This window comes from Physcomitrium patens, chromosome 12 (genome assembly GCF_059467195.1).
Source record: "Physcomitrium patens ecotype Gransden chromosome 12, ASM5946719v1, whole genome shotgun sequence".
Lineage (NCBI taxonomy): Eukaryota > Viridiplantae > Streptophyta > Bryopsida > Funariales > Funariaceae > Physcomitrium > Physcomitrium patens.
This window is the reverse complement of record NC_143421.1, coordinates 6,677,779-6,693,972: the sequence shown is the minus strand read 5'-3', so window position 1 is coordinate 6,693,972 and position 16,194 is coordinate 6,677,779. Positions and strand designations below refer to the sequence as shown.

Below are 16,194 nucleotides of genomic sequence, written 5' to 3'. Positions count from 1 at the left end.
ACCACACCTGTAAGCTCTACTCCTGTAGGATCCAAGAACTCTGCACTTTATTTGCCCTCTTTTAGGTCACTTGAATTAATGTCTTTGAGAGTGCAATTCTCATCCAAAACGGTCTGCAAAGAATCGGAACGCACAGCCCTTTCCACTAAGTGAGAACCTTAAGTAAATTTGATGCCCTGTCCTGGCACTGAAATTGGGTGGCATCATCGAACAGTTACCGTGCACAGTTGCGCGAAGAGGAGCGCAAGTCCCTTGATATTTGTTGTAAATACATGAATGAGGCAAAAATAAAAAAATAAAAAAAATTAGAAGAGGAAAAGAGGTGGGGAATTTGAAATCAATTTACAAGAAATACTAGAAACGATTTGCAATAGAATGGGTGGCCATGGCCCATGGTCAGTCCTATGTGCGGACGGCCACGACCCATTCTCAGCGATCCGTCTGCTCTTCTAGCGCATGAGGAATCTTCACCGTGTTCCTCACCCATCATCGGATTCATCCATTATTGACACTTTGCTTGGTCCCAGGAGCTCCTCCACATTAATCCCCCGGGTGTGGCTGAATCTGGGGTGCAATCACTTCTTGAGGGGCGTGGCATTTCGGTTGACACGGTAGTCTTGAGGGGGTTTAGATGTGAGAGGCGCTAGCATTGTTTCTCTTCTCTTCGTACTTGAGGGGTTCGCTAGCTTTGTCATCGTAGATTCAGTTTTAGAGGGAGTTTGAGTGGAATTGGGAAGTAAGGGAAGGCACGATGATGAAGAGGGCAGTGTCGCAGCTGGGAGGCACGGTGCGACGCACCCTCGCGCAGCAGAGCAGCAATGCCTTGCGAGAGACGTCACGACGGTGCTATGCGGATGATGCCGCAAATCTGAAAAAGACCATGTTGTATGATTACCATGTGGAGAATGGAGGCAAGATGGTACCCTTCGCAGGATGGGCGATGCCTATCCAGTACAAGGACAGCATCATGGATTCTACTATCAATTGCCGGACTAACGGCAGTTTGTTCGATGTGTCGCATATGTGTGGGCTGAGCTTGAAAGGCCCAGATGCCATTGATTTCTTGGAGACGCTTGTTGTCGCCGACATCAAAGGCCTCGCCAATGGTACCGGCACGCTCTCCGTCTTTACGAACGAGAATGGTGGAGTGATCGATGACACTGTCATCACAAAGGTATTGTGCTTGCGTCCGCATCTGACTGTTACAGCTGATATACTTCTTAAGTTATTGCGTCGTAAATGCACTTCGAATTCTTTGCGTGCAATTCAGTCATTGGAGTCTATGGGTTGCTCTGACGAATTTTTGCTGAGCTCGCTGTTTGAGGATTTTGGTTCCAGGTGACAGATGACCACATCTACCTGGTTGTCAATGCCGGGTGCCGGGACAAGGATTTAGCCCATCTCGAGAAGTATTTGAAGCCCTTTCTGGCCTCAGGGAAGTCGGTCGGGTGGCACATTCACGATGAGCGCTCCCTGTTGGCTTTGCAGGGTCCTCTGGCGGGCGAAGTTCTGCAAAAACTCACCAAGGAGGATCTCAGCAAGATGTATTTCAGTGACTTCAAGATTATTGACATCAATGGCTCCGAGTGCTTCCTTACCCGCACAGGGTATGTCCTCAACACTCCTAGAACTGCGTTGAGTGCTCAGAAGTTCTGTTACTTCGTCCAATTTTAGACGAGCACATTTCATTTTTGCAGTATGCTGTAAGGAGTACTCTGAAGTGTGTTTCACTTCTTCAATTGGAGTTTCCCTCGATTGGTGGTTCATTCTTTAAATCTGGAATTGTTAATCAAACGAACGGACAGCATAATACTATACAGCCAAAATGCGGATTCTACTGAACCATTTCGGATTCGGGGTCATTCTTTAACGCATTGCTCTGCGGATGCAGTTACACAGGTGAAGATGGTTTCGAAATTTCAGTGCCAGATGAATCTGCGCTGGATTTGACCAAGGCCATCATGGATAAGGCTCCGGGGAAGCTCCGCTTAACAGGACTGGGAGCTAGGGACAGTCTTCGTCTTGAAGCTGGTCTGTGCTTATACGGCAACGACCTAGAGCAGCACATCAGTCCCATTGAAGCAGGACTTGCATGGACTGTAGGCAAGAGACGCCGAGCAGAAGGCAACTTTTTGGGAGCTGAACCAATCCTACGTCAAATCAAGGATGGTGTGTCTAGGCGTAGAGTTGGTTTCATCTCTACTGGTGCACCAGCACGAGCTCACAGCGAGATTCTCGACCTTGAGGGAAAGAACATCGGGGAGATCACCAGTGGTGGATTCAGCCCTTGCTTGAAGAAGAACATATCCATGGGCTACATTGCAACCGGGCATCACAAGAACAACACCCAGGTCAAGGTCACAGTGCGATCCAAGTCATACGACGCCGTAGTCACCAAGATGCCGTTCGTGCCCTCCAAGTACTACAAGCCACCACAATAATCTGATTCTGTCAAATCCGCTGCAACTCTCGCCAACCTTCCTACGCACACTCTTCACACTATTAGTATGCAGGAGTTGGAAAGTAGAGTTGGACAAGAGGTGTATATATTCCTCAAACAGGAAGCCTTGCAAATTTGCATTTAGTTGCCCTGGGGAGAGAAGGCTTCTAGTTGCTTCGTTTGTATGAAGAACAGTATTGTAACTTACAAATTGCATTTGCTTCGATCTGAACAGAGTCAATGGTCTAGCTTTCGAGTTTGTTTGGTTAAGCACGTAGTACAAGATTTTAAAACGGCTCTCTTGGTTCCTGCCATGCTTTTCACCTGCTTGAATTCCATACAGTCAACCTGTGGCATACACATGTCATCTTCAAGGGCCCAACTGTCCACCGTCACAGCGTTATCTGTTTTTGGCCAGCAGTGTCAATTCATGAACTCTTATCCGTGCCCGTGTGGAGGATGACAATAGATCACCCCAAACAGTCCCAGGACTCGAGTATTTCTTCTTCATCCTCCTCATCCATGTCCTTTCATGTCTTGTCTTTCCTGTTCACCTTTTCCCTCCTTTAATGAGTTCTGAATTTCAAAATAGCGAAGGATTTACATATGTTTCCACATGCTCGAAGCTGTAGCAAGAACAGATTGGGTAGAGGGTTTTCCTTCAAAAGGACCAATGCGCAGTACCACCTGTTGTTCATTAAGGACACAGACGCTTTAGGCTTGGAGATAACAATTGGCTATCATATATACAACGCATCTAACTACTGTCACATTCACATTTTTTCGAATGATCGAGACCGATCTTAACATTGAAGAAGGGAAAGTATTCTGATCATCTTCGAAGGTAGAATTGTGATTTTATTTCCCCATTCTTAATTTATATTCGTTAAGTAGTTCAGTTACAATTTTACCACAGTCAAGAAAGTCAGCATCGCAGAAGTGATATGTTATAGATGTGAAGTAAAATCGGATTAAGTAATACAAATGTTGTCCGTAGATAATAAAAAGTATTGTACATGTTGTGTGTATTACATTGAAATGATTCTTAACATATATTATTGCTTACTTGTAATAGTAATGATAAGTTACCATTTGCTTTAACAATCTTAAAATTTATGTACTTAACATTGTGTATCTATTTATTTTTAAAAAATTAGTATCAATACCATAATAATTTGCTTTAATAATGTATCTTTTAATTTTAAGTTAGAATTCATATGGAATTTTTAAAATAAAATTAGAAAATATACTATTTTTTTAAAAATGTTGTTTTTAATATATAAATCTATGATTTATTTATTTCTAGTCATATTATATTTAATACAATTTAGTATTATTTTAATTTTTTTCTTTCATTTTAAACCCTTCTTTCAATTTTAAATATCAATAATAGTGTTCAATATTCTTATTTTAAAACATCAAATTATTCTAATTTATATTTTTTATCAACTAAAACAACTTGAGTTAAACACATCTAATATTTTTAAGAAAATAATCTCATTTAATATAATCTAAAATTAATAATCTTTATAATTATAATTAAAACCATCAACAAACAATTGACAAAATAAACTCTTTGGTCTAGCATATTCAAGCAATGGTCTTAAATGTTCACAAATGCTTTGAATCTTGATAATTTACACAACATCAAACTTATGTATATATATATATATATATATATATGTGCTAGCATTAGGGAGGATCAACCATAAAAATCCCAAAATCATATGAATTCTTATATCTTTTTAAATCATTACTAATGTTAATAGTGGTCCACATTTAATATAAGTCCCTGCCCATTTGAGAGACCAGTTTATATCACCTCAAGAATGTTCTTGGGATGCTTTAATATACCCCTACTCACTTTAAATTTCATATTTTAAACTCGGCCCCCATGCCCACCTGCAACCCCACTGCAGCCAACCGCAATCTCCACAACCTCTGCCGCTTGTTGCTTGCTAGGATCTACATTGTCGCTGTGCGCAACCCGCTCACTAACTTGGTCGCACCATAACAAGAAATCTTTTTAATAAAAGAGGTGGTATTCTATTTTGCCTCATAGAGGTGGATGATATCTTTTAATATAAGAGGTGGATATCCTCTATTTCATCTCCTAGAGATAGTTGTATCAAATTTGATATGAGCTTATATCCTTCGAAATCAGTGCTGAAATCATGATATCCACTTGTTTTTTTATTAATAAGTTTGACCCCCTTCTGGAGTGGAAGTCAACAACAATCCGCATTCGACGTCGTCGTGGTCCTTATTTCTATTTCTAAAGAATCCTCACTCGCACCAGGAATGCCATGGAATCGTGGTGGCCGTGTGGCTCCGATTGGGCCCGGTTGTGCACAATCCTCACAACCCCACCATGCCACAAATCCGTGAAGATTGCACAATGTATGAACCTTGATTTATTCCTAGACTTTGGAACAAAGCTGCCTCTGATTGTGGGTCCAATCAGTTCGCCCCGCTTGCCACCCCGCTTTCCGCTGCATCATCTGCATTTAAGCACAGATTTCTATCATTCAAGCGTGATTTCCAGTTGTCGGAAATGTTTTCTAGCGATTAGGGGTGTGGAGCGAGGTGGGTTTGTGTTTGTTTGTGTTTGTGTTTTTTGTTTTTTGTTTTTTGTTTTTTTTTTGTTTTGTTTTTTTTTTTTTTTTTTTTTTTTTTTGGAGGAAGGGTTGCTTGGTATGGCATCAGTGAGAGCTGCTGAAGTGGGTGGAGGGGGAGCAGCAGCAGCGAGCGTTGTTTGGAACGCTGAGAAGTCCAGGTTTGCTACGGAGGATGGACTGGCTTATTTGGACTATGTCATGTTGAATCCGGCCGTGGGAGCAGGCCAAAGCGCGGCCGAGCCTGCCAAAGAAGTGATGGATTTGGTGCACACCTATGTTCCTGTTTCGAAACGAGGGCTGGGGTTGGCAGGAGAGCTTTGCAAGGCGGCTTTCGCTCATGCCAGAAAGCATAAGCTGCTCGTGCAACCAACGTGCAGCTACATCTCAGTACGTTTCTTGCTAAGAATTTTTTCGATTATCAGTTCAATTGTGAATTCGACAGTCCATTCGAGGTACTCGAGGAATAGTTGTGTCTAAATATGTTTTGTTGGAGTTTCTAGCTAAATATGGAGAAATTGGGTTGAATTGCCTGTAAAGGAAGCGGTTCTATGTATGTGACCCCCCAAGTTTTTAGCTCTGAATTTGCCGGAGGTTAGGGTTTCACGCGTCGAATCAACCTGATTCTCAAGAGCAACTTTCACCTGGAACTGAGTAAATGCATGGAGGCTCTCATTTGTTTGTCAATTCGTGGCTAATTTGTGGTTTTAGTTACTGATCTGCTGCCACTGTCTTTTGTCTTTTTCTTTTTTGTGCAGGATACATTCATTCCTCGCCATCCAGAGTGGTGGGATGTTGTGGTTCCTGAATGCTTGCCATCAGATCATGAAAAACCAGTTGGTCATATGTAGGTTCCATGCAGCGTTCAGGTTTATAATGTGCATATCATATCGTTTTGTGCATTTCACCTTCTTGTTTATCGCTCCAATGGTTTCCTGCTTATGATGTTGTAAATCTTCTGTAAACTTTCGGCGAACTCTTTGCTTCTCGATGCTTCTTTCCTATCATTCATGTATAACGTGAATTATCGTTATAATCTCTATAATTGTTCTTGTCCTATCTCGTTTTGTGTGCTCATTGTTTTACCTGCTACTTGTGCATGTCTGTTTTCTCATTAGTTGTATTGTGATTGATTGTTGTGGGACGAGGGTTCATTGTTGAGGACTCCTCACTGGAATCTACTTCAAGTTCTGGAATTCACGTCAACTATGAGTGTTGCTTAGTGATCCACATCCTCCTTGCTCGATCAAGCGTTTTATTGTTGTTATAATTGCTGTTTGGAGTCGGGGATCTAGATTTTGAACCGGGAATGCACATCTCATTGTCTATAAAAATGGCCGTGGAATTGTGGGTATGTGATGAACATGAAGTTCTTGGGGCCGTCTTTCTTGTGTCTTTAGGCATCACCAGGAAACTAGCTAAAAAGGTTTGGCTCTAATGGAACATTTTGTGGGAACACATCTATGTTGCCTCTGCTTGCTGTGAAGAGTTTATTAATTCTTTAGTAGATAGTTCCTCTATTCATGGTTTATTGGAATGCACGATTCTTTCAGCTAGATTATTATCAACTTTGCAACAGATATCTATTCCTGATGATGAGCGAAATTCTTTGGACAACTTGGCAGACATACTTGCTATCTGCAGGCTTGCTTTTTAAAAAACCAGGGCTCCTACATCACACTGGCTTTGGTTCACTTTCTTGTTCATTGACTTTATTGGCCTAATTCTGTATCGCACTTAAATGAGATGTACTTACACCACAGTGGTAGACTTTCCTGTATGTTGGTTAAAGCTTAAAATGAATCAACAACCAAGTACATGTTCTTTTTGTCCACAACTTTTTGCTGAGAGAAAGTAAAAAATGTGGTTTTTTTAAGTACAGAGTAAAAGTCTTTTTTGGATATGCTGTGTATTCTTATTCTACTTTCCAAGATGAGCATTGGAATTACATACCGCAATGTTACATCACAAATTTTAGGCTTATTAGTGCAATAAATTATGACTAGTGTTACGATTGTTGATAAACCAAGTTGCAGATAGGAGGTAAAAGTATATTTTGATATCCCTTCTTCTGCCCACTCCTACAAGAATGTCTATATATAAATAAACAATGAGCCATCGTGTTAATATTACAAGGTGAATATTTAAATAGCTTTTTAATCATTATCTTACGACTTGGTTAGTAGCTATTAAGTAATTTGATGCTGAAAAATAAATATCAACTTAGTTCTCTAAATATGTAAATTCCTTACAATAGACTGGTGGTATCTACGAAATCAAATCATATATCATTGTAGTCCCTTGCAGAATAGGAAAGTATAATAATAATAATCATAATAATCTTGAACTAAAGTTATCTTTTTTCACAAAGAACGGATCACAAATGAAGTAATTTCGTGCAGATAAAACCTAGGATTTCAATGCTAGGTTAGGTAAATAGGCAATTTTAAAATCAAAATTTATTAACTACAAATCAAAGTAATAAAAAATCGTAGCTGCAAATATTGCATTTCCATCTTGTAAAGTAAAAATATTAATGCGGAAATTCTAAATATATATGTGGTTTTAACCGAATCTTAATATTGAAGTTTTAATATTATAACTCAGAAACATGGTTTTATATTAAAAAAAAATTAAAATGGGAAAGCGTTAACTGAAATTCCGAATTTTTTAATAATTTTTTATTGTTTGTAACTAAACAGATAGAAATATGATTCAACTTTTAAAATCGCAATTGGCATCTAGTTTTTACAGGTATAATTATTATTGTAAAAACGATTTTTTGTTAAAACAAATTCATACATTCTAAACAAAACTTAAATGCATACGCTTCCAATACAGTTTAATTTCTCCATATTTTGATAATAGAATAAACAATGCAATTTTATCGGAACAAATTATAATAAATTTTAAACTAAACCAATCATTAAACTTGGTATTAAGGATAAGGAACGGAACTTATCATTTCTAGTTTAAAAGCCTTGAATTTTTAATATTATACTCTTTGTATGAACATCAGTGTTATGATCAAATTATGCATTTGAGTATGCATAAATAACATATCTTTACAAAATCAATTTTAGGTGTCCAATGTCAGGTCCATATGTCAATTACACAATGAATACGTTTTATTTGTAATCAAATATAGATACATATGTCTTAATATCAGTATGCACATACAACCTTTAGAGAAGTAAATAAATTTTTTTATGTGCAAATAAAGATATCATAAACTTTAATAAAACTATATTAAAAATTGATTAGAATTTATTTTAAATTAAAAAATAAAATAAACGTATTAATAAAGCATAATTTTTTTTAGCACAGCACATACAGTATAAGTTAATGATAATAATAATAAATATATATATATATATATATCTCTGTACCATTTTATTTTACTTCCTTTCATCTCCAAAATAAGTTGAAATAACTTATTTCCATACACACTCAATTTTTCACAGAATCCAAACGGAACACGAATTACGACTTACATACACAAGATGTGTTAACATTCATGACCAACACAGTTCCATCATCAAAGCAAAGCAAAAGGTAAAAATAACAACTTCAAAAAGTTATCTTCATTCGCGGTTCTAGAGTTGCAAATGGCGCAGAAAGTATGCCTGAAGGTGCAACCAATCAAGCGTTTAAGAGCGATAAAAAGTGCAATCTTCAAAGGAGGAATTTCCTGATATCATTAAATAAATAACATGATGTGTAAAAATATGTCATCAAAAAAGGGAATTGCAGTGCAGCTTGATGGTTGGATATCCGTGGGAGACAAGGCAAAGCTGTGCAGCGGGGACACATGCAGGTGAAGCAGTTGATCCCACTGAACCCTCCTGATGAGAAGAAAGGAGTAGCTGCACCACCTGCAACCCTCCCTCCCTCTCCTCCATTTCCTTATCTAGGCTTCATTGCGTCGGTTTCTACCCCACTACGCTACTCAATTCCTGCCCTTTCGACTCCTAGTACATGTCTGAAGCTTCTGCGGCCTCAAGTGTCTGCACGTGTCTAGCAATGCAGTTCCTAGGGGCCTACGACGACGACGATCTGTTAACTCCTGACACAATGCTGCAGTTGTGCAGTCAATCTATACTGAACTCTGTGTTTGATTGTCCAAAATCATGGAGTTTAGTCGCAATCCATAGTGATGAGATGACCTAGACGGGCGTTGCTAGAAATGGGAGCAAATACCCAACAGTTTCTCCTCCCATTCCAGGATGTTGCATTCTGGACGTGTTATTTTTATGCGATTAATAGTACGCCGTCCGCCTGGGAGCTGGAATCCTACTCGGTTCTACTCTCTGTCGATTAGGTTTGAGATTGTGTGTGGAAATTGCTCTTGGGAGAAGCCAGTACTTGGATGACTCCATTCCCATCTTCGACTAATTCCTATGTCTTCCAAACAATACATAAATCGATATTGTGTTGTATTTTTTGGTACTAAAGGGTCTAGTGATGTCGCCTCTGCAGCAGAAAGTTAATATTTCTCGATCACAGAGATTTGCGAGCTCGGACCTTAACATTTGAAATGAGGTGATTTCGAAGGTCGTTGCTGGGTGATGTTGGCAGCGCAGAGCCCTTAATGACAGTACATCAGGTACATGAGGTGGTTGCTCGCTGAATGACATCAGATATCGATCAAGAAGAAAAAGCTGGCCGCTGCAGATTTAAGAATCTCGACGTTGTATAGACGCTCACTGAACTTGGACCCAGACGCCGTAGCTTGGAATTTGTTGATGGAGAGCGTGGAGCATGTACCACGAAGGAGGTGCCACATTTGCATTTAGTGGACCTTTTGTACTGATGCTATACACATTGCTCGAGAGCTGCATGGGAGGGGAGATAGCAAGCTTCACTTGCCGTTGGCCTTGAGAATATGAATGTGTAGTAAACGGAGAGCTGGTGAGAGTAAGTCCGACCATGCCTTGCACAGGTCCTGGTATAGACACTTGCACATCGAAAGGTGCGCCGTAGGATATGGTAATTGGATTGGATACGAACAAAGGTTTAATGCTGTCGTGTATTGGATCCATGTACGCGGGTTGGAAAGCTTCTACCCTGAGTTCGGTTGGAAACTCTCCGACGAATGTATAATGTATGTGGCAGTTACTGCCAGCCACGAGAACGCGTCCGTCAGGGAGGAGATTTGCGGTTGAATGGTACACTCGAGGAATAGTCGACGCCGGCTGAACTTGAAACGACCAGGAATCAGGATCGTAGATGACGGGATTTAAGACGGGGTTGGAGGCTGCATTGTCCCACCCTTGAGCACCGTTTTGCGCTCCATTAATTATCAAAATCTGACCCGCAAAGAGACCAAGTTCAACACTCTGAGCAACGTTAAAAGATAAGAATACAAATTATTACTATGGCAAGACAGCAAAGATTGTTCGTATACCTGGCTGTTTGGCAACATAACCATGTCACCCATATTGCGTCGGATCGGCATGTCTTGCATGCTCCAGCCTGGATTGGTATCCCACACGGTAATCCTTCCGCAAGTTTGAGACGCAGGATATTGCGCAGTAACGTTCCCTGGCGCCATGATGCTCGCGCCCCCACAAACCAATACCTCGGGTGCGCTCGTTCCGCCATTTTCAAGCGCAAACATCACACTAGACCCGGCGCACGGATAGTTCCTAGGCTCTCCGGGGATACTGGGGAATGTCTTGACAATCGTATTAGTGTTATAGTCCAAAATCAAGGAATCGCGATCTGCGAATATGTACAGAGTGCCGTCGGGTAGAAGATGTATAAACGGATACCAGTTGAAGTAATTCTTCGATTCAAGTAGTGGGAGGGTGAAGATGCCCAGGCCATTGCTGGGAATGAACTCGTATGTTGGTGAGTACTGACCCCCGAGCACAAACATTCTTCCGTCGGGGAGCAGCTGGTTGGACGCGTACCATCTCCCGGCTTGCAACAGATCGGTGGAGGATTCCACCCAATCGCAAGACCCATCAGATCCACAAGGTGTGAGCCATCGGACTCGCTGGACGCCATCGTTGTAGCCCCCCGTTTGCATCAATGTGCCGTTCGGCAAGAACTGCCCAGAGCTGCACCAGGTGTCGGTTATCACCAGCAGTGGCCGCACGGAGTTATCAATGGGGTTGAACATCAGCGAGTGCGATGTGCAGTCGTGTTGAGAACTCATATCACGCTGGTTGTCGCGACACAGGCCGTTCGCAAGGCTGATCAACGAGGGACCGATATCAGTTCTATCCAGGAAGAGCACCTGTCCAGTGTGAGTCACCGCTGTGTGCATGCTTGCGATTCCCACGTTTTTATGCAGCAGCGCCCATGTCGCAGTTCCAGGTGATGGTGAAGTCTGAGCTGGGGAAGCGAATGGCTGTTGTGCCTCACCTTTTTGCACCAGCAGTAGCCATACAAGCAGCACCCAAATCTCCCTCCTCAAAGATAAATCCGCTTTCGCGGTCTGAAGCTTCATCTCGAACTGCATTGTCTCTTGCATGCAGTTATGTGTACAGACCTACCAAACCCATCCAAGCAGAAGAGGCCTGCAAAACACGAATGATCTTGTGTTCAGTAACTCACAATTGGCTACGCTCTCCCATGTTGACGCATTATAGCTACCACGATGATGCACTCATCCAGGCAATACACAATCAAAACAACTAGACTACATTGGGAGCTCCAATATGGTATCATGTTCTAGCAATTGTGGTTCATCAGAGAGCGTTACGGAAATCGAAATACAGATCCTGATCAGCGGAACCTTCGGCACACCCTCATTGTAACATTAAAAGCAATCCAATTGTGTGACAGAATAGAAAGAAAAAGAAAGCCTTCTTTCTTGGGCAGACATATTCAATAAATCGATACTTAAATTCACAGAGCTTACCAGGGAAAAGCTGCAACTCAGCTGATCGGCTTGAGTAGCCGCAGCACATGACAATGCTGTGTAGTCTTTAGTGGGCAGAAAGCAACTTCGAAAGGGAAGAAAGAACCATCTGCAACTTGATGTTCCACGGTCTTAGTGAAGACACAGCTGCAGCGACTAGGAAGATACTTATGTGGCTTCGCAATCGATCTCTTACACAAGCCTTAAAAGAAGGATGAAAGCTCCGGCCAGCTGGAAAACTCATCGAATTGAAAACTTGTTCCGCAAACATACTGCGCGTGATCGACCTCATTGATAGAATCGACCTCCCTCTCTCTGTCTTCCCTTCAACAGAGTCCTCATCCGTACGCCAACTTATCTGAGCTCACAATGGTATTGCAGTGGCCCATATGTTAGATTTTACATGCGCTGCATTGGAAAGATCTCGTTCCATGTGATAAGTACCCCCTCATTTATATTTTGCCCACCTCTCCACATCGCATGAATAGCAGCTGGTCCATTTCAACTGCCACACGCCAGCTCCACCTGTCTTGGCACTCGCAGCAGGGTATCGCTCTAAACCCAATTGCGTCTCTGTTAACAAGAACATTCCACTCGTGACCTTACTGTACACCATCGTTGGCAACTCAGATGCACATGCAGAAAAAAAATCCTGCACAATCTGAACACATTCTGCATCACCGCTAAATCCCAAATTTCATTGAAGAATTGTAGTTCAGTAAATGCCTTTTTCTCCTGGATCCAGTGGTCATCATAGGCCTCCCGCTTTAACCAGCTGGTGCTGCAACCGATTCTGAGCTACAGTGCTCCAGCCACCCATTACCTACCACAGATTCATGCAGTCAGAGAATGGGCTTCTTAATTGATCCCTGCTTATTTTAAAACCTTTAAAACCCTACTACCAATGGTTGGGACCAGAAAACTTCCAGCGAGCCAGAGGTGCGAAATCATCAGGTAATGCATACAAATGAAGGATTTTCAACTGTCGATGCATGAGCGATGGAATTCCACCATCATGAAGGCTCACACGAGGGACATGTGCCAGAGGAAATAATTATGTACTGTCTGCGCAGCTCCACTGCATCGAAATCTGAGTTTGTACTGTGATATATCTGACAATTGCATTGGCCCTTCAGTGTAAACACCAGCAATCCTACCAGCACATGCTGAGACAGCAACTTAACTATCTTTAAAACTCCTACGCTTCCATGACGTAACCAGCCCACATTTACAACGTACCAAATACTACTAAGGACTCTTAAGACTTGGGAGGACGAAACCCAACAGTAGCACTTACAACCCCCCTGCCCCATTTATTGCCAGTTGTGTGACGTTCATTCACTTCTAGTGCAGATCCGGAGGAGCGCATTATGATGAGTAGGTCGTGCAATGTGAGCGAGTTACCCACAGATTTGCAGGTTCAGGTCTTGGCAAAACTTTCATGTATGGGCATCATACTGCCTCACAGCACTGTGCAAGGTATGCAAACTTCTCATCAGCAATGATCTCTCTCTCTCTCTCTCGAAGATCCGAGAGCTTCTGGTCATCTCACGACTCACTCTGTCCACTCGGGTTTAACTGCCAAGACGACGCACTAGAAAAGTATGAGGTTGCGACACCACATCACAGCGTCAGAAACGACGCATCATCTCCCCAACTTTCAAAAAAAATGATGGGGCCGCTGCGGTCACGACAGGACGTTGTCGACGGCGACTGAATGAGCCCTGAAAGCTTGAATGATGACCCAATAAAAGGACATTCGTTGTAATCACCGCAACGCAAAATCGGCATGCGCGCACAGTTACAACTCACAAATGTGAACAATGACTTTATCCCTGTCTCCTGGACGAGTGTCTAATCATCGATATAGTTTGTACCCTCTTGTTGTTAGATGAATACGTTCATTCGACTTCCTACATACCAATGTAAATCATAATCAGTGATATATAAAGTAGTGTACAAAGCAAAGCTAAATCATTCTTTTACAGTGAGCAAAACACTCGTAAGCAGAGAGTCTAGCAATCCGCTTTGTCGTGTCTTGAAGACAAATCTTGTAAAAAGGATCTGAAAAATTGCACAGTAAATGTAGTCACATTCAGTGTTGCATAGTGTGATCATTGTTCATGCGTGTGTAAACCCAACAGGTTATGGCCCTCTACGACGATAATAAGCGGCGCTTCATGTCACAATGCTACAATTGTTATTTTGTATCAATATTCTACTCTATTTTACATTTCTAATTTTCTTGCTCAGCTTCTAATTACTTATTTATATTAATTTGGATTTTTTTAGTGTATAAACTAGTTGTTCTTCCTCACTCTTACCGGGTTATTACTTCAACTCTTAACTTGCAATCACTTTGGTTCTTCATTTGCTATTCATTTGTTAATTTGTTACTCTCTTCAAAACCAACTTCTTTTATTCACTTGGTTTTGATTACTCTCCAAATTCATGGAAAAACAAGACAAATTTGGAATTTCAATTTTTGACTTTGATCAATTTTTTCTGCAAAAATTTTACATGGGAATTTTATTACAGGGTAAAAAAGTTTACATAGTTGTCACTGGCATAGAATGTTGGCTTGTAAAGGTTGCTACACAAAATAATTCCAAAATCCAGAAACAAATTGATGTTTTCGATCAAAAAAATGCAGATGCAATATATGCTTATTACTTTCTATATATCAACATATATCATTTCAAAATTGACTAGTTGTTTGATTGCTAAAAGTATGTGGATGAAGCTATGTATAAGAAACCTTCAACAAAGTGCCAAGAACATCTTTGAATTACAAGGAAAATTTTATGTTTATAAAATATTCCAAAATAATGATATTATTACTTATATCTAGACATTAAGAATATGGCTTTGTTACTAAAAGATTTATAGCATAAAATGCCAAAGAACATAATTATTTCAAAAATAATGTCGACTCTTCCATTGAATTGTAATAGTATATTTGTAGCTATAATGTTGCTTCTTCACAAAGTACCTCTAATCACCTAAAGATCCCACCAAAGCAATGTTACTTACACAAAAACATTACAAAAAAGAACTTAACAAGCCTTTGTGAATTCTTGAGTCCATCTATGCACTAAATTGTGTTAGGTCACAACTCTATAGTATAGCGTAACCTTGCACCATAATGCTTACTTGCATTGCTTCATGAACACCAATCGCTATGATATATGTAATTTTGCATCTCATTCTCTAAAAGAGATGCTTTGTTACCTCAAGCCTATTCCATTGTATAGTGTCAAGTCACCAGTTTGATGTCACTCATCAAGAATTAACTAAAAAGACGTCTCTTGTCTCTTAAGTCACATCTTGACCTACTTAAGCTACTTTTTTCTTTGAAATGCCTATAGCATGTGACTTATATGCCACTTAAGGACCTAGAACACATTGGAATTCAAGTATTCCTCAGCTCATCTTACACCCTTGATGAGGTTTAGCTCAAGGTGAGGAAGATGGCCCTTCTAATTGCTTCATTGCTATTGCATCTTGGACTCATCTTAGGCATCATGAATTCTTACCTCATACTTAGCTCGTGCAAATATAAAAATTAGGTCCTTTGGATTCTTATGCTATTGTATTATAATTGTTTATAGTATGTAAAAATTATCTAAAATATATAATATATTTATAAGTGTTGATGTACTTTAGAATAGTTAATATGTTAATTTAAAGAGAATTGATGTAAGAAAATTTATTTTGAAGTTTACTTATGTTAATTATAGTGGTTAAATTATATAAGATTTAGATATTTAGTATAAAACTTAAGGAGATGATTGGAGCTCAAAGATGAAGATCTAAATCTCTAAGAAACTTATTTGGAAGGATGAAAGCAAGGTATGGATGGATGAAGGCAAAAGAAAAAGATCTTCATTCCTATTGATTAAACGCCATGTCCAAAAGGCATTTAGTAGGTTGTCTACGACCATAACAAGGATTTTGGTGACTTCAGAAAGAACATTTGAGAATCAAAAGTAAGAATTATAAGATTTAAGATTTCGGCTACAATTTGTATATAAATTTTGGAGGATTTGGAGTTAGGATAATGAAGTTACAGCCATTTGTAGTTAAAGTATCTTTTTAAGACATATTATTTCTCTTTTGAGCATATAAGGAGTTTTATGATAGAATTTAGAGATTGAAAGATAAAACTTTAAATGTGATTTTTAAGATCTACATCTATTATGAAAGAATTTTTGTATTTGGAGTTTATATGAAGAAGTTACAAAGTATTGAAGATAGCACATGTAATT

The 16,194-nt window shown here is 40.1% G+C and overlaps 3 protein-coding genes across 5 annotated transcripts; 2 read left to right on the top strand and 1 right to left on the bottom strand.

Moving 5' to 3' along the window:
• Positions 1-580: 580 nt before the first annotated feature.
• LOC112289169 (aminomethyltransferase, mitochondrial) lies at positions 581-2,666 on the top strand. Its single transcript, XM_024534155.3, has 3 exons — positions 581-1,174; positions 1,339-1,607; positions 1,892-2,666. Exons 1-3 carry the CDS (start codon positions 752-754, stop codon positions 2,439-2,441), a joined length of 1,242 nt encoding a protein of 413 aa, XP_024389923.1. The 5' UTR covers positions 581-751; the 3' UTR covers positions 2,442-2,666.
• A 2,022-nt stretch (positions 2,667-4,688) lies between these two features.
• Positions 4,689-6,112, top strand: LOC112289342 (acetyltransferase At1g77540). 3 transcript variants are annotated; one of them, XM_024534492.3, is made up of 3 exons: positions 4,689-5,026; positions 5,183-5,445; positions 5,814-6,112. In XM_024534492.3, the coding sequence occupies exons 1-3, from the start codon at positions 4,747-4,749 to the stop codon at positions 5,904-5,906; spliced, it is 636 nt and encodes a 211-aa protein (XP_024390260.1). In that variant the 5' UTR covers positions 4,689-4,746; the 3' UTR covers positions 5,907-6,112. The 3 variants fall into 3 exon arrangements, with proteins under 3 accessions (XP_024390260.1, XP_024390259.1, XP_073393628.1); XM_024534491.3 differs by having other exon boundaries at positions 5,180-5,445; XM_073537527.2 differs by having other exon boundaries at positions 4,699-4,840; positions 5,180-5,445.
• Positions 6,113-8,717: 2,605 nt separating this feature from the next.
• Positions 8,718-12,836, bottom strand: LOC112289305 (aldehyde oxidase GLOX). Its single transcript, XM_024534428.3, has 4 exons — positions 12,653-12,836; positions 11,927-12,499; positions 10,463-11,582; positions 8,718-10,364 (listed from the first exon to the last, which is right to left on the bottom strand). Exons 3-4 carry the CDS (start codon positions 11,534-11,536, stop codon positions 9,759-9,761), a joined length of 1,680 nt encoding a protein of 559 aa, XP_024390196.1. The 5' UTR covers positions 11,537-11,582; positions 11,927-12,499; positions 12,653-12,836; the 3' UTR covers positions 8,718-9,758.
• Positions 12,837-16,194: the final 3,358 nt, after the last annotated feature.